An 18,270-nucleotide genomic window follows, 5' to 3' on the forward strand; every position below is an offset into this window, starting at 1 on the left:
CACATCCTTCTTGTAGTGTGGGGCCCAAAACTGGACACAGTACTCCAGATGAGGCCTCACCAATGTCAAATAGAGGGGAATGATCACATCCCTTGATCTGCTGGCAATGCCCCTACTTATACAGCCCCAAATGCCGTTAGCCTTCTTGGCAACCAGGGCACACTGTTGACTCTCATCCAGCTTCTCGTCCACTGTAACCCCTAGGTCTTTTTCTGCAGAACTGCTGCCTAGCCACTCGGTCCCTAGTCTGTAGCACTGCATGGGATTCTTTCGTCTTAAGTGCAGGACTCTGCACTTGTCCTTGTTGAATCTCATCAGATTTCTTTTGGGCCAATCCTCATGGTACCACAGGGTCATGGTACCCTGCATGAGAAGTACCAAATTAATATACTACATGTAGGATTTAAATAGTTTTTATAGTCTAGAGGGATGTTTTGTTGCCTGTTTTGTTGATTGACAACCCTTTCATACTGTAATACATTTGAAGGCTTGACAATCTATATTTGAAAGCGAGGATGAGCTGGAAAATTTTGAAATCAGAACTTTGTAAATGCTGCACATAGCACATACATGAGAAAACAAAAATCTAATGTCTACTATCAAAGTGTGGATTGCTACCTTTATTGTAATGAATCTAGAAAAAAGAAGAAGGATGAAGTGAGAATTCTTTTTCAGAAGATTTTATACTCATCCCAGTTCATTCTGTCTGCAAAACACATCTACAGCCATCTGATTTTCAGCGTGATAAGTATCATTATATAATCATCTATTAGAGAAGAAACATTGTATCATGAAGTCAGGGACCTATTAATGGACTAGTAATCAGGGCTTAAACTAGAAAAAAGTGATGATGTGTTTACTGTTCTAAACACTAAGGCTGGGACTGGTTCTCTTCTTCTATCCTTAAGGAATGCAATTACCCCATCTAAATGTTTAAAATCATTTTTTTCTATTTTTCATTTTTCTAATCCTTTTCAATTGTCCAATATTTTTTCCATTTTTCAAAATTTAAAAGCATTTTCTCAGCATTAAATTTTTTTTGCAGCTTTTAGAAATAGCCTGTGTTGCTGAGACTACATTGCATCCTCCAGAAGCCACTTCAGCTTGTCGGAAACAGTAAGGAAAAATGGTTCATGTTCTGGTTGTGTACTTGAAAGTAAACTGTGACTTTTCCTCAAATCTTAGGGCAGTTTCACTTCTTGTTCCACCTTACTCAAAATCTGTGATACCTTTTGAGATGAGCTACTAATAGTGCCGAGTCTTTTTCCTCCATGACTGCAACTACATCAGAAAAATCTGAACCTGTAATTTTCTACCAAGAGTAACAATGGAGGAGACTAGCACAGAGACTAGCGCAGGGACTAGGGTTGTGAGGGGTGCTGCAGCACCCCTAGGTTTTAGCTGGGGATCCGCTGTCAGCTCGCTGGCCCCTGGCTGCCCCCAGCTGCTGGCTTTGCAGGGGCATGGACAGGGGTAACAGGGCTGGCTTTCAGCACCCACTTATTCGAAGTGTTCCTGCACCACTGCGTCAAAGCAAAATGCAGATATGACCTGATTCATGGTAGACAGAAGGGTATGGCTTGTCCATCCTTTTCTATGTCTACTGACAGTATGAAACTTGTGCTTCCCAGTGATATATTAAAACATTAGGTTTATCTGGCTTTCAGTATAGCAAAAATACAGTAAACTTCTACATTCAATACTAGAGCTGCTAAAAAATTTCAAATTTAGAAATTTCTGTGGAAAAAAAGACATTTTGGGAATCATTTTTTTAACCATCTCTATTAAATACCTCTTTAGATTATTTCTATTCATCATTACATTTTTAAAAAATCGAGCAATAATAATTAGTTTAGGAATTTATTATTCAGTTAGATTATGTCTTTTACATATGTTATGTAAACTGCCTTCATTATTCTTCCTTTATGCTCACAGCACTGCTACATACATTAGCTTCTCATTGTTGTAAGTAGTGATCTTAATCATTCTGCTTAGATCTTCTTTCTTTAAGGATACTAAGAACATTTAAATCAGGGTAATGTATCAGTTGTATGTAGCCCAGTTTATATTGCCATATGATCCTCTTCCATCCTGCCTGGCAACAGCATTGATGCTCAGTATTTTGACTTCCTAGTCAGGAAATGTGACTTAAGATCAGTCAATCTGCTGCAGTATAGTACTTAAGACCTAGTCCATCCCTTTCGCTCAGTTGTTTGTTTTGTGTCTGCTGGAGGCCTGGAGAAGCATTTACCTCATCTTTCTCTCTCGCTAACCTTCATTATTTTCTGTCTCCTGACAAGAAAACACCCAGTAAAATGAAGGAGACAGAAAAGAAGACTGAAGAAAGAATTACAGGAGAATTGCCAAAAGGAGAAGTTAAAAGGAGAGCTATTTCTCTTCTACTTTGCTCCTCTCCCTGGTTCTAGTGGCCTGAGTTCTGCAGGCCTTCCAGAGCTCTGTTGGTGGCTTTTGAATGAGTTAACCCCTTCTCTCCACAAAGCACTCTTGAAGGTCTTGAGATCTCAGATCCCAAAGGAACTGACTGACTGATCACCCTTGCATGGCTCTCAATAGGTGGAGATTTTGCCAATACTTTGTTTCCTCATACTCCTTTCAAATACAGCCCTTTAATCTAGAGGCCATAATGGTTCCTTTTACTCCCAGGGAAAACTACCCCACATGCAGGAGTCTGCAGGTTGGCAAGTTGTTTCTCCATATAACCACCGTGATATGCGTAACATTACTATTAACCCCATATTTTATGGTCATAGTCATCACAACTACTTTGCCTCTAAAAAGACAGCAATGTTTCCCAGATACTTCTCCAGGAACTTTGTCTCCAGGACTCTGAATGGAAGCATTCTCTCAGGATTGGAGCACAGAAGTGAATTATTGCTTACCATGGTGTTACTAAAGATAGACAGAATAGGGCAGAGGTCATCTGCTGGCTCGCATGTGACCTTGTTGTCGTTGGCTCTCCAAAATGATGAGTCTGATCACTTACTGTCTAGGGAAGCTGACTTAGACAAGATCTCACACTGTACACTGTACACTGGCCCTATTCAGTTTTCCAGTCCAGAAAATCCAACTCCAACAGGCTGGAGATTGAATAGCTCTAGTATCTAGGGAAGGATTTTTGTTGTGTGACAGGCACTCAAGAAACTCCACAGTCTCTGTTTCAGGAGTACCATCTCTCACTAGGAGGAGGAGAAACACACTGACATTTATTCTGGATTTCTTCATTCATCCTTATGTCTGCAGGCTTTTCTTGACAGGGTTTTTATTGGCCTGATGGTGAATTCCCTGCTAGTGCATGCTGTCACTCTTCCTGAGTTAACTGCACCTCTGCCCCCCTTGTGGCCTTCTCAAAGGCACCTTACTTAGGTCTCAGACCTATAGCTGTCACCTTTTTTGGCGTGGGATACCACAATCCTCTCCCTGCAGGCCAGGGTCTTATACTACAGGCTCCTGAAATCCACAGTGATCACCTCAGCAGATCTGACTTCAGTTCAGCACCTGCAGTTCTGTTGTCTCTGGGCAATGACAAGGTTATCCAGTGGCACAACTAGCTTTCATAAAGTAAAGTTTTACTTATTCAGAACAAAAGGCATGCCTAGCTTACCAGATGGTCAACCATCTTCTACATGGAGACCCTGGCAAGATTTAAAGTACTTCAAGTCCTCAGCAGTGCCTCTCTGGTAATGGATTCATGTCATATCTTGAACTGAATGTGAGTGCCCATCTACTCAGGTCAGGGCTGATATTTTATACAATTTCAAAGTTCTTTGTCATCTTAGGTCTCTTCAATCAGGTCAAACCACTCTATTCTATTCCTTGGGGGATAAATCTTCAAAAGACTCATCAAATCTTCAAAAGACTCATTACCTGCATTGTTTCAGTATTAGGGATTTGTATTAATTACCCTCTTTCCTAAATGTCTTTAGTTCCTGAAGGAAACATCCTTTAATTCAATAGCAAGGCCATAAAGATATATACATTTATAAGGTTAATCCAATAATCTTTGAAAACCCCATGTTTCCATAGCATTACATCTGTCATACATGCTTCAATAATTGGAACTTTTGTTTATTTTTAATGTGTTTATGGGTTCCACATTTGAATCTATGGGAGCTATTCCCCTGACTCTACTCACTTTTAAAGTAGCATATTAAGCTGCTGGGACTTCTGCTTGTAGGGTTGGAGAACTGAGATCTCTTCTTATTTCTCTGCCCTATCATTGAGGTTTTTTCCAGAACAAGTGGTGGTCTCCTTTCACTTGGAGTTTATCTCAAAGGTTAATAGATGTTCATGTTAATTAATTGTTTAAATGATGCTGTGCATAGAACCCTGTACTTCACAGAAGATTGTGTTACACTGCTATTACACATAAAGTCAGCTGTATACATTTTCCTTCTCTTGTACACAGCCATTCAAAAAATTTAAGCAGTTTGTCTGTTTGAAGGCTGTAACAAGAGCCAAGTTGAATGCAAGACTTCCATTGTTTGCTGGTAAAGGCCTGTAACCTATCAGTATGTTGTAAGCCAGTATGTTGTTGTCTTTTTTTCACCCAAATCTCAGGGAGTGTTACTTAGCATGGGTTCTTCTTCAATTATTCTACATTTTCTCATTCTTTCATGCTTTTACAAACTTTTCAAACTGAGGGAAAGAAACTTAAGTACCACAGTTGATTGACAGATCTTGCTCCCTTCTTCTTGATAGGTGGAGCCATAACCCTGATAGTTACGGCTCTTTTGAATAAGATGGGTGAACAGGGTTATGACCAACCGCATTACCTGTGAGTAATCTTTCCTTTTTGAAAAACAGTGTTTGTAGCTTTGTCCTCAATGAAAATATATGCCTTTAATTCATTAGTAGCCACTAGGTGGCAACTACACACAAGTCAAACCAACTACTTGGGACTGCATATGCGCACTAGTTCCAAGCTCTGATGTTGTTACCATGGTGACTTTGATCACTGCCATACTTTTCCTATTTTTTGTACTGCATACTGTATCTCTCTAAACCTTACAGACATGACCTTGGGAAATCTATCTTTTTTACTGTAACTATTTGTCTCACAAAGTTCCTGTAGAAATGTTAATAGCCAAGTACTATTTTTATTCTTCTACACTGAGAAAGCTACCATGATCAATATTCAAACAATAGAATTTTCCAAATGGTAAATCTTACAGTACATATTTTTCATCTTTCTGTAGTATAATCTCTCTAGAATAGCATTTCCCAACATAGGAGATGCTAGTCTGGTTTAGGATGGCCAGGTTGGGGAAGTCTTCATGACCCTATATCCACATTGTCTCTGCACTGCAAATGTACTGCTGCAAGTGGAGTGCAGTTTCCCTCCCTACTTCTGCAGCAGCCATGATGTTTGGAAAGGAGCGGTTCACAAGTACAGGTCTGCAGAATCAGGAAGCAGCTCACTAGCCCAAACTTTATATCTCTTCTCTCATGACACTTAGCTGAGCTGTGAGAGCATGTCTTGACTCCACAGACCAACCAATAGGTGCCCCCCTGTGATGGGGTATACAAACCCCACATAGGGTTGCCAACTTTCTGACCTAACAAAACCAAACACCCTTGCCCTGCCCCTTCTCCGAGGCCCCATCCCACTCACTCCATATGATTTTTTGTTTTAATAACGTTTTGTCACAGAGTTGTTTGTCTAGGTGGCAAGATAAACTGGAGAGACTAAGGGGACTGTCTGTGATTCCATGGTAAGACTGTCTGCCCTGAGATAAGCACTCACAGTTGTGAGCCCCTCCACAGGTGACACCCTAGGACCAGAGAATTTTCCCTAGAAGTGTCCATTTGGTCCATACATGCACCCCCACTCGCCTTATGCTCCTCACTGAGGGTATAAAGGGGGCGGTTGGACTGTCACTGTTTTAGTTCCTTCTTACTGCTTGTGGTCTAGGAGAGAGCTTCAATGTTTGTGCTGACTTCTACAGTGACAGAGAGATACCAAGGATCCCGGCTTCAAGAACTGTATTGACTGCTGGAAACTGACACTCATGAAGCTGGTATATACACAGCTGCAATGAAGCAAAAATCCAGCAAGCCACAGTTTAGGCAAAGACTAGCCTCCACTGGCATTCTGCATAAGCTGTTCTGCAAATGTCAGAGAATGCATAGAGACATGAGCCCCCTATGGAGTCGGTGCCTAAGCACCAGTAGCGGATTTACCATGGAGCCAGGTCCACACTCCAGGGGGTCCCCGACCAGGCCCACTCTTCTCCGCCCCCCGCTCTCTCCTGTGGGGGGCAGAAGCTTGGTGCTCCTGGCACTGAGGCTCCTGCTGCAGTAGGGCAGCCAAGCTCCCCCTCCCCTGTCTCTTCTCACAGCTTGCTCCCTTCCCGCCCTCCCCCTCCCTGCCACCGATCAGCTGTTTGCCAGCAGGAGGGTGGGGGATGAGCACAGCCGCAGCATGCTCACCTGGGGAGAGAAGACAGAGAAGAAGCGGGAGTGGGGTCTTGGGGAGGGGGGTGGAACGAGCAGACCTACTCTGACTGCAGCACTGCACAGCCAGGCTGAAAAAAGAAGGTGCTGCTCAGCTCCCCGGACTTTGCAGCTGGACACCACCTTCTGGGTCCTAGTGCTGTTTGAGCTCCATTCTGTGTGCTGGGAGCATCCTTCATCTTGTACAACAGTGAGTGCCCATGGTGGGGCAGGCAGGGCAGGGGGACAGAGGCAGTGGGGAGAGAAGGGGCATGGGATGGGGAAAAGAAGGGGATAGGGCAGGGATCGGCAAACTTCAGCACACGGCCCGCCAGGGTAAGCCCCCTAGTGGGCTGGGCCAGTTTGTTTACCTGCCGCGTCCGCAGGTTCAGCCAATCGCGGCTCCAGGCCCATGGGGGGCTGCAGGATGAGGGATGTGCTGGCCGCGGCTTCTCGCAGCCCCCATTGGCCTGGAACGGCAAACCACAGCCAGTGGGAGCCGCAATTGGCCGAACCTGCGGACGCAGCAAGTAAACAAACCGGCCTAGCCCGCCAGGGGGCTTACCCGCGTGGGCCACGTGTCAAAAGTTACCAATCCCTGGGATAGGGGAAACGGGGGCCCAGCATGCAGATCCCCTTGGTAGCAGCTGGGGCTCCCCTATTAAGTAGGCCCATCAAACCCTCACCCTGACAAGCCCCACCTCCCCTGCATCTGTACCCCCCCGATGAGCCCCCCCAGACACCCTTCCCACTGAGCCCCAACCACCTACACCTTGACCCCCACCCAAATGAACCCTGTAGATAAAGCTCTATATTAAGCATCTTCACATAACTTTCATATGACTTTGTATTATGCCTCTTCATATAACCCTGTATTAAGCTATTTTCATACAACTTTGTATCAAGTCCTTTGATATAGGAACTTTGTATCAGATCCCTATGTAGAAAAACTTAGAGAAAACTTTGTGTTAAGCCTTGGTATAATGTTATAGCCCCTAAGGATAGTTAAAGTAGAAGAAAAATGTCATTTTGCTAGGAGTAGAATAAAATTCCTCCTCCCCACACTCCCTTAATCAATTGGCATGTTGAATGAATGAGGTGTGAATGAGCAAGGCGTGGAAGGCAAGCACCTCCAGACAGCTACCCTGTTTCCCCAAAAATAAGACATCCTCCGAAAATAAGGCCTACTTACAGTTTTGCCTCTCGTTGTAATATAAGGCATCCCCCCGATAATAAGACCTCCCCGATAATAAGGCATCCACCGATAATAAGGCATTTTTCATTTCTGAAAAATAAGACATCCCCTGAAAATAAGACCTAGCGCATCTTTGGGAGCAAAAATTAATATAAGACACTGTCTTATTTTCGGGGAAACAGGGTAGTTGGAGAGGGGATGGAAGCCAGATCCAAGGACAATCAAACTTGTCAAGTGGACTCACTAAAGAAGAGCAGATATATTGACGGCCTGGGGGGCGGGGGTTAGACTCAAGCACCTTCTTTTGGAAACACCCTCTTTGAACAGTATTGGGACAACACCTAGAAGGAAGCAGCACAAAGGACCAACGGACACAGATTTTGAATCTGGTATAGATTTGCATGAGAGGGAAACTGCTATAAATGTGAGGTGTCTTGCAGAGGACCCTGGGTCTTGTCAACATCGGAGCATTGATCCAGATCGGCAGAAGCCCAGCTCCACCCCTCCCCTATCTAACTCACCTGGCCAGTGAAGTTAAGGGGAGCAACTAGTTGGTAACAACAACAAGACAGAGTGTGTTTGTGTGTGTGTATGTGAGTGCATGAGTGTAATATAGATCATATGCATATGATACAGTGTTGATTGATGCATGTATTACCAATGAATTTGGCGTTTGCCTTATTCCCCCTGAAAAGATCCTGTGCAGTACTTTAAGTACAACAACCCCACCTCCCCTGCACCCAGACTCCCCCCCCCCACACACACACTGAGCTCCAACCACTTTCACTTGGTCCCCCCTGCAGACTCCTATTGCCCCTGCACCTGGCACCTCCCTGTGCATCCAGATCCTCTACTGAACTGCCTGCACCCAGACTGCCCCACACAGAACCCTCTTACTCCCATCTGGATACCCCCACACCAAGTTCCTCTGCACTTGGATCCTGCTGCTGGGCTGAGCCTCCCTGTCCACATCTGATGTGCCTGGCACAAAAGGGGCAGGGCCCCAGGGTGTTTCTGTGGCAGGAATGGCCTTGTGCTGTGTAAGGGTCAGGTTCAACCTCACTGCCAAGTCCCTGTCCCAGGGGAGGGGGAAGGCTGCAGGGTGATCTCCCACCTCCATGCAGCCAGTGGCCTGTGCTCCCCACTGCCATAGTGGAGCTTCCACATTTATTTATTTAAAAAAAAATCAGAATTTTAAAATATTATGCACAGAATTTGCTGCAGAATCCCCTCAGGAAGATGGGGTGCTGTACAGCTGTGATGGTGGGACTGTGAAGGGGGTGCTGGACAATAGGGGATCTGTGGGTGGGGGAGCTGGGCAGGGGGTATGGTGTGCAGGGTGCTGTGTAATTGTGGTGGGATGTCAGCGGGAGGGGTCTCTAGGCAGGGGGTGCTGGACATAGGGGTCTGTCGGGTAAGTCTCTGGGTGAGGGGGCACTGGCATAAGAGCAGGGCACTGGGCAGGGGGCAGTGTGGAAGGGGCACGCTGGCACCGCAGGGCTGGGCGGGCCAGTGTGCGTCTAGCAGTTTGGGGTTTGTAAATAGTGCCCTTGTGCTGGGCTGAGTAGGGCCACTCCTGCTGCGCTGCGTCTCATTGCCCCCAACCGGCCCCTCGCTCTGTGGACCAACCAATGGGGGCCCACAACGGCCCTGTCAAGCACCCACAGAAAAAAAAATAGTGTCAGCACCCAGCAACTACAGCTGTTTGGCAGTGTCACCGATCAGCTGTTAGGTGGCTGGCTGGAGGTGCTAGTGGGAGGGTGGAGAGCAGCGAGTGGGCAGGGAGCCTCAGGGGATTGGGCAGAGCAGGAGCAGGAAAAGGAGATGCAAGGCAGGGCCTCGCAGGAAGGAGTGGAGTGGAGTGGGAGTGGAGCACCCATCTGAAAAAATAAGTCAGTGCCTGTGCACAGGGAACTTGTCCAGGGGCAGTCGTCTTCTGTCTCCCAGGCAACTCCGGCTCCTAAATCGGTGTTTTGATGAAACTCTCAAGAGCCATGCATAAGCAGCCCTGTTGGATTTAGACTAGTCTCATAGTTCCTCCCCTCACCCCCTTTTGGAGAGTGAATATCCCACTAGCTATTAGCCTGGACAGAGATCACCACAGACAGATGGGTATTAGAAATTGACCCATCTCATGAGCAGGTTCTTCTGCAGGAAGCAGAGTCACTCCTTCAACTAGGAAAAAGAACAGGAGTACTTGTGGCACCTTAGAGACTAACAAATTTATTAGAGCACAAGCTTTCGTGGACTACAGCCCACTTCTTCGGATGCATACGGAGTGCATCCTTCAACTAGGGATGCTAGAACTTGTGCTTCCAGCAGCAAAGGGGAAGGTGTTATACTGGAAATACTTCCTCATACCCCAAAAAGACAGGGGGGAGGAAGACCCATGTTGGACCTCAGGGAACTGAACAAGTTTATCCGCCACATGGAGTTCAGAATAGTGACCATGTCCTCAATTATTCCCCTCACTAGATCCAGGAAATGTGTTCAGACCTCTCCATCTCAAAGACATCTATTTTCACATAAACATCCATCTGGCACACAGGAGATTCCTGAAGTTTGTCTCTGATTAGCAACCCAGCCAGGACCTGGTGCTCCATTTGGATTCTCAATGGCACCAAGAGTTTTCATCAAGTTACTGTTAGTGGTGTCAACTCACTTACACCAGCAGGGGGTGGCAGTGTACCCCTACTTTGATGATTGGATCTATCATGGGGCAGGCGCGGCCCGTCCCCTTTTGGGATAGGGTAAGAGTTGTGATAGCCCCGCTGCTAAGTCTGCATGATCACTCTGGGTCTTGGGGTAGCGTGGCTTAATGTCCAAAATCAAAATGGCTGCCTTCTCCTTTCAGGCTGTGTGGCCCAATGGCCAAAGTCTAGATGGCTTCCCTTGGGTGCGGGCTATGCCAGAGTCTATATATCTGCATAGCCTATCGGCCAAGGGCCATATGGCTGCCTTTCTGCCAGGGTGGCCTACCAGCCAGAGTCCATATAGCCACCCTCCATGCTGGGGCGGGGTAGCCTAACAACCAGAGTCCATATAGCTGCCCTCTTCAGCAGGGCTGATTGGCCTAGTGGCCAGTCAGCGGTGGGTGGCAGCCAGGTAGAGGGACCCAGGCCCTCCCTGCACCACTGGGGTCCAGCTCGGGGCCCTGGCAGTGGCAAGTGTGCTCGCCACTGAGTCAGTGGAGAATCTGATCGAAACACACTGATGCCATCCAGCACAATGACTAGTCCCCCTGAGCTACTTCATACCCTGTCCTGGTGCATTGGCCCAGATGTCTCTGGGCTCCTCGGCCTGTGCAGCTCTCAGCAACTCCAACACTCTTTGGGCATCCATAGATGCTTGGGCATCTACCTGGGTTTCGGCACCTCTGGCTTTCGCCGGCTGGGGCCTCTGCAGTTCCCAGGCTGGAGCCTGCAATGTGCATCCTCCCTCCTTGGCAATCAGCCCTGGATGAGCTGGGCTGCTCCCTTTTATGTCTGGTCTCCAGCCGGAGCATGCCCAGCAGGGCTGAGGGAGTGTGGCCTCCTCGGCCGAAAAGGGAGGACTTAACCCCTGCATTACCAGTGTGGGGCAGGCACGCCCTGTCACTGGCTCCTACAGGGAATATCTTACCAGGTAACTCAGGAAGTGACCACTGTGCTTCTGGACTTGTTCAAGAGGCTAGGTCTCAGGATGATCCTGGAAAAGTCTACCCTGGAATCAATGTAAACTATAGAGTTTAACGGGGCAAGGATAGATATAATGTTGCCCAGGACATACTTATCAAGGAAAGGATTGTCTGGTATAAGCAGACTCATACAGCAAATTCAGATGAACCCCAGGTCAGCTTTGTGGTCTTACCTAGTCCTGTTGAGTCATATGGCTAAAAACATACGTGACCCCATTTGAAGGGGTCTTTTACTTCAGATGCCTGCAAGCATGGCTACAGACAGTGTACGCCCCGGGAAGACACAGTCTTGACTTTCTAGTCATGGTTCCTTGAAGGGTCCTGGACTTCTTTATCTGGTGGAAAGACAGAGGAAAGAGAGGGGTGTATGGATGTGTGTGGGGGCTTCCTGTTTAGTTCGCTACTGCTAACAAACACTATGTACATCCCTCACAAGGTGAGGGGCTCAAATTGGGGGGCAGGTAGTGCAAGGGACATGGTCTCCTCAGGAATCTATGCTCCACATCAACATATTGAAGTTTAGAGCAATCAGGCTGTCCTGCAAACAATTCCTCCTTCACATTCACAAAATGGTTGGAAAACCATTCCCAGCGAGTAATTATCAGTGGTTCACTTTCATGCTGGAAGGGCATAACGAGTGGGGTCCTGCAGGTATCCGTTTCGGGTCTGGTTCTGTTCAATATCTTCATCAATGATTTAGATATTGGCATAAAGAGTACACTTATAAAGTTTGTGGACGATACCAACCTGGGAGGGGTTGCAAGAGTTTTGGGGACTGGACAAACTGGAGAAATGGTCTGAAGTAAATAGGATGAAATTAAATATGGACAAATGCAAAGTACTCCATTTAGGAAGTAACAATCAGTTGCACACATACAAAATGGGAAATGACTGCCTCAGAAGGAGTACTGCAGAAAGGGATCTGGGGGTCATAGTGGACCACAAGCTAAATAAGAGGCAAGAGTGTAACACTGTTGCAAAAAAAGCAAACATCATTCTGGGATGTATTAGCAGGAGTATTGTAATCAAGACACGAGAAGTAATTCTGTTCTACTCTGCGCTGATTAGGCCTCAATTGGAGTATTGTGTCCAGTTCTGGGTGCCACATTTCAGGAAGAACGTGGACAAATTGGAGAGAGTCCAGAAGAGAGCGACAAAAATTATTAAAGGTCTAGAAAACATGATCTATGAGGGAAGATTGAAAAAAAACTGGGTTTGTATAGTCTGGAAAAGAGAAGACTGAGAGGGGACATGGTAACAGTTTTCAAATATGTAAAAGTTTGTTTCAAGGAGAAGTGAGAAAAATTATTGTTCTTAACCTCTGAGGATAGGACAAGAAGAAATGGGCTTAAATTGCAGCAAGGGAGGTTTAGATTGGACATTAGGAAAAACTTCCTAACTGTCAGGGTGGTTGAACACTGGAATAAATTGCCTAGGGAGGTTGTGACATCTCCATCATTGGAGGTTTTTAAGAGCAGGTTAGACAAACACCTGTCAGGAATGGTCTAGATAATACTTAGTCCTGCCATGAGTGCAGGGAACTGGACTAGATGACCTCTTGAGATCCCTTCCAGTCCTATGATTCCATGATTCGTAGCCCGTGAGTCCAGGTGTTTTGGACAACAGGCCCTGAAGGAAGGAGGTGGCAGCACGCAGGAAAGTCTGTGCAAGCCCAGGACCCAGCATCAGGCTGTTTCTCTCTCTGGATCCCTGGGATCTAGAAGGGTAGGAGTCGGTGAATGTCTGGGTTGGGGAGGTGGGAGGACTGCAGCTGGGCTCAGGGAAGGAGGGGGTATGAGTGTCCGGGGCAGGGGGGGCGTGGCTGGCCTCTGGAAGGGAAGGCTGCTTTGGATGTCTCCCTGGGCAAGTCGGTTCTAAATTTTGTTGTGGCATAGGACTCCAGGTACCTGCCTCCTTGAGAAGGACACTGAATCATCTGAAGCATACTTTACTGTCAGACACAAGTACCGAGAAGATTTTTATGTGGAGGCTTCTTTTAAGTTCCTTGTCTTTGTTTCTCTACCCTCTTAAATCTCTAAATGCTCTTAAAAATCAGCATTAGCTTGCACATATTCTCCAAATTAATTCTCTTCCGAAGAGTTATTTAAATTGTAATTTGCTGACTATTTTACATGAGAAAATAGATGCAGTATAAATGTTTCTTGCCTTGGGATTACATGAATGGAATTTTAAGAGGCATTAGTAAAACTTCTGAAAACACTCTAAGATTAGCATGATGGACACTGTACTTGCATTTGGTTTTCAGTGAGAATAGAAATGTAATACAGTATTCTTTTACCTTGGTAAAGTAATGTTTAAAGGAAATCTGTATCAATTTCACTTTGTGCAAGAATTTGGAAATTCACAAGTTCAGGCTGTCCAATCAACAGGAATAACTGAAAGTTATTGTTGTTAAAGTTTTTATTTACAAGTGGCATTTCTTAATGTAGAGCTGGAAACACACATCTTGTTGAGCAGTGTCACTAGCCTTGTGAAAGCCGAATGGAAAAGAATATAAAATAATATTCCATCAATATTAAATTGTCAGAAGAAAAACTTTTAGGCCAAATTTTTCAAAAATGGGTAAAGTTAGCCTCGTAAATCTATACCTAGGCATTTGAATCATGGTCTGATTTTCAAAAATGGTGAAAATCTAGCAGCTCTCCCACCCACTTAGATTGTCCACATTATTCATATTAACAAGCACATAGACACCCATTTACTGTACTTGTTTTATGCACATAAATGTGGATTATGTGCACACAATTTAAGTAGGTATCATTTTGAAAATTTGTCCCTCGCATCACAAACCACATTATTTTACATCAGAATTGACACAAATGTTTAGAACTGCTACTTTCAAGTAAAGAATTAAAAAACAAAAAATAAATTTCAAACTTTTATTCATGGTAATACGTGTTTCTTTCCTTGCCAGTCTGCACATTAGTGGGTTGAGAAAAATGCTCTTAGTTTTCCTTTAATGTGAAAAAATATTGGACTTCATTTAGTAATGCACTATATATTTGTGTGTGTTGTTTAGGCAGAGGTCCATCTTGTACACATTTAATTGTGAATACCCTCACAGTGGTACTGGGGGAAATCATTTTTACTTTTTTCTATTTTATTTCATTATAAGTATACATGGATTGCTAAAATTTTAACTTAATTTACTTTTCAATTTGATTGCATACCTTTTAGTTTAAAAAAAATGGTCCTGAGTTCAAAACTGCATAGGGAGTGACTTTTCTTATTTTGAAATTGTACATCCCTGCTCCCAACATTCTTGCATCCTCAAACATATAACTTTGGCACATTCATCTAACCACTGAGTTATGTACAGATGTATTATATGAACTGATAACAATTGGAGTTGACACACATTATCATATGCTAAATGTTACATGTCATGTATTGTCAGATGCTACCTGTCCAGGTGATGGGGAATAGTGTCACAAAATAACAGGAGGAAGTTATCATGGATGTCATGTTTCACACTTCACTGATAGTCCTTACTGGTTGCAGTCATACCTTTCATTGGTAACTCTTACGAGCTGTGAACCCAGGTCTCTAAAAGGGATTGTTAAATTATTATCCCTTTGACACCTAGCCCTGCATTGTCTTCTTTACTGATAAGCCTAGACGGTTCTCAGTTTTTATACTTGTAGATTTGCTGTACTTAATAAACAACCTCTTCCATAATTTATTATAAATTTAAAAATGTAACTGTAGTAGATAGCATAAGCTTATGATGCTACAGTATCTGAAAATAATATTTGAGATAAAACAGATTAAAATTTTAAAAAAGCTTTTTTGTCTGAATTATTATGTTTGGTGGTGCATCCACAAATCAAGATCAGCATGTAAGAGTCCTTCAAGGATAAACAATTCCTGTAGAATTCAGTTTTATTCCCAAAAGCTGCGTTAGAACATCATATATCTTTGGAAAATCTTAGATTTTTTACTTGAATCCTATCCTTACATAAAGCATGATTCAACCAGAAATCCATTCTCATTGTTCAAAGTTTCACAGTACACTAGAAATATTATAGTAAAGGGCAAAGATCCACAGGTGTCTTTCTTGTTCAGTCACAGAAAAATTGACAGCAATGTATGCCTACCTGCTTTTAACAGGTGATGGTTCCAAAGAAAAGGGCGAAGAAAAATGTGGAATAGCAAATAAAATGCTAAATATAGGGCAAAACTTTGTTCTGTGTTGCAAAGGTGTGCTAGTAGAGGAAAAGAGTGTTCAGAACCCTTAATTTTCCCAGGGCTTCAATTCTCATTGAGTATTTCCTAGAGCCACAGAGCACGGGGCTTCAGCCCCACAGGAGGCACCAGGGCTCGGGGCTTCAGCCTCGCGGGGCATGCTGGGGCTCCTGAGGGTTTGGAAATATTTACCGGAGCTCTGCTCTGGACATATCCGGCTGAATTTAAGCCCTGCCCAGGCCCTTCCCATCAGTGCATCAGCAGAGAGGGATTTTGCTCTAGATTTAGGTTAGGATTCTGGCTTACTGCCCTGGCTGGTGCATCCAGGGCTGGCTCCAGCTTTTTTGCTGCTCCAAGTGGCGAAGCAAAAAATAAAATAAAAAAGATAAAGCCGATCGGTGGCAGCTCAATTGCGTCGCTTCATTCTTCGGCGGCAGGTCTTTCATTCCCTCTCTTCCTCTTTGGCGGCACTTCGGCAGCAGCTCAAAGAGGAAGAGAGGGACTGAGGGACCTGCTGCTGAATTGCCACCGAAGACCCGGACGTGTTCCCCTTTCCATTGGCCGCCCCAAGCACCTGCTTCCTTCGCTGGTGTCTGGAGCCAGCCCTGGGTGCATCACAGCTCTGGGGGAAGTGATCTGCTAGCTTGGGGGCTTGATCAGGCTTTCAGTGTATAAGCTGTAATCTGCAGCTAGGATGAATAATGTTCCTTTAAAGGAGCAGTAAGGTGTGCCCAGCCATGTGTTTCCCCCACTATTACCAGTTGCCCTGAAGCATCCTGTCCTGCACTGACAGATTGGCTCCAAGTCTTTACAGTACACAGAATGGCTACTTGGGTTAACTAAAAACATATTTTTTAGATAAGCAAAATAACAATTCTGTGTATTGTGATATGAAAGAGTCCAGATTTAACGTCCTACCCTAATTTAATGATTTTTAAGCAAACATGAGTAACCTGCATATATGGCAATCACTCCACCCAAAACTTACCTCAAATCTCTCTTATCATAATAATGCCTTCTCTTCTCTTAAGCTTTAGGCTTTCCCGATCCTCCATCATGTAAGTCTTTATAGCCTTCTCTTCCACTTAATATGGCTTTCCAGACCACGCTCAATTTTCATAGTTTTGCTGTGCTTGCTTCTCTTTCTCATCTGTTGATACAATAATTTTAGTTACTCTACTTAATCCCACTAGACTCTCTAACACCCCAATTCCATACTTGAAATTTTAGTGTACATTTCATGACTTAAATGTGAGTGTGTGCTGTACATAATTATCATTTCCATTAATTGGGTTTTGTGTCATATAATTCAAAATGCTTAATTTTACATTTATATAATTTACAATTAAATATAAGTATATTGTCAAAATATAGTTCTAATATTGTTTAATATAAAACAAACAAAATATGTTAACATTATATAATCAATCAAATTAATCTTTTATGTTCTCCTAAATTATACTTTTAAAAAACATTTTCAATTCCTGTAAATTTTTACTTCCTGTTATTTTATTTACAGAATATCCAAGGTATATCCAAGCATCCAGTTCAAATTATTAAGAAGCAATATGTAAAAGGTAAAGGCAAAAGTTTTTGTTTATATAGTTTTATAAAATGACATGCATTTATCTAAGTGTCTGAGTAAAAATATGTGATCAAGTACTATTAAAGCATACCAACATCTCAAAAATGGTGAGAGACTACATTTTAACTGTGTAGTTATATTATAACATTATCTTTTAAACTAATCTTTCTGCTGCTTCTTGCCAGTACAGAATGTGGGTTTGCTGCCTCTTCCTTGATTTATGCAAGCAAGTTTATCAATTTAAATATTCTCTGCTCTCCCGGCCAGTCCTCCTACCTTCAGTTTGTGTTCTTTTTCCACAGTTTGGAGCTTGCATCGTTGTAATGGAACCAAATTATCCTGCCTTATTTTACTAAGAAGTTTTTCTATGCTTTCATCTGAGAAAGCTTCTCCTAGGGAGGTGCCAATGCTAGACTGAGTAGGCCCCATAAATCAAACTAACAGCTAACGGCCAAAATATCCTTTGATTGCTAGTCAGATGGATGCTATAAACTGGATTCAAGGAAGATAGTAGAGAGAGGGCTGTAAGTCCTAGGGAATCATGACCCAAGTGATAGAGGAAGGACTGGACCCACAATAGTGAACTGTAGTGTAAGAGAGACTTGCTTACATAACCTTTTCTTCCTGCAGGTAGCTGCACAGGATCACTGTGTAGAGCTGCTGCTGCTGCTTTGTTGCTCTTGGTTTTTGGAAGAGTAGTGGTGGGCTTTGCCCAGGAGGCTTTGGAATAGGACACAGTTCAATATAATGAAGCAAAAGGGTTTATATAAGTGCAAGTGAAAGGAGGAGCGCAGTTTGGAATAACAATAAAAACCTTAACATAAGTGTCTATCTGAGATGAGAAAAAACTCAATTGCTAAAGCTGGCAGTTTGTAATTTCTCCTGTTATTTTTATCTATTTCATCTGTGTACAAACTGTGGATACATATCCATGCTACCCAATGTGTACTACAACACATAGGCAGACCTAGACTGAGCCTGGCAAAATTCATTAATGATACTCATGGATCATATGTAAGGCTACGATTTAATCATGGGTATTTTTAGTAAAAGTCATGGACAGGTCATGGGCAAGAAACAAAAAATCACGGCCCGTGACCTATACATGACTTATACCATAAATACTCCTGAATGAATCTTAGGGGGAGGGGCACT

At 43.9% G+C, this 18,270-nt stretch overlaps 1 protein-coding gene across 1 annotated transcript in view; it reads left to right on the forward strand.

Moving 5' to 3' along the window:
• The window catches only part of POLN (DNA polymerase nu), a 201,008-nt gene that overhangs the window by 85,735 nt on the left and 97,003 nt on the right, over positions 1–18,270 (forward strand). The window contains exon 13 of the mRNA XM_034772539.1: positions 17,050–17,107. Within this exon, the coding sequence (XP_034628430.1) occupies positions 17,050–17,107 (58 nt within the window). The remainder of the gene's footprint in view (positions 1–17,049; positions 17,108–18,270) is intronic.

This window comes from Trachemys scripta, chromosome 5, assembly GCF_013100865.1.
Source record: "Trachemys scripta elegans isolate TJP31775 chromosome 5, CAS_Tse_1.0, whole genome shotgun sequence".
Classification (NCBI taxonomy): domain Eukaryota; kingdom Metazoa; phylum Chordata; order Testudines; family Emydidae; genus Trachemys; species Trachemys scripta.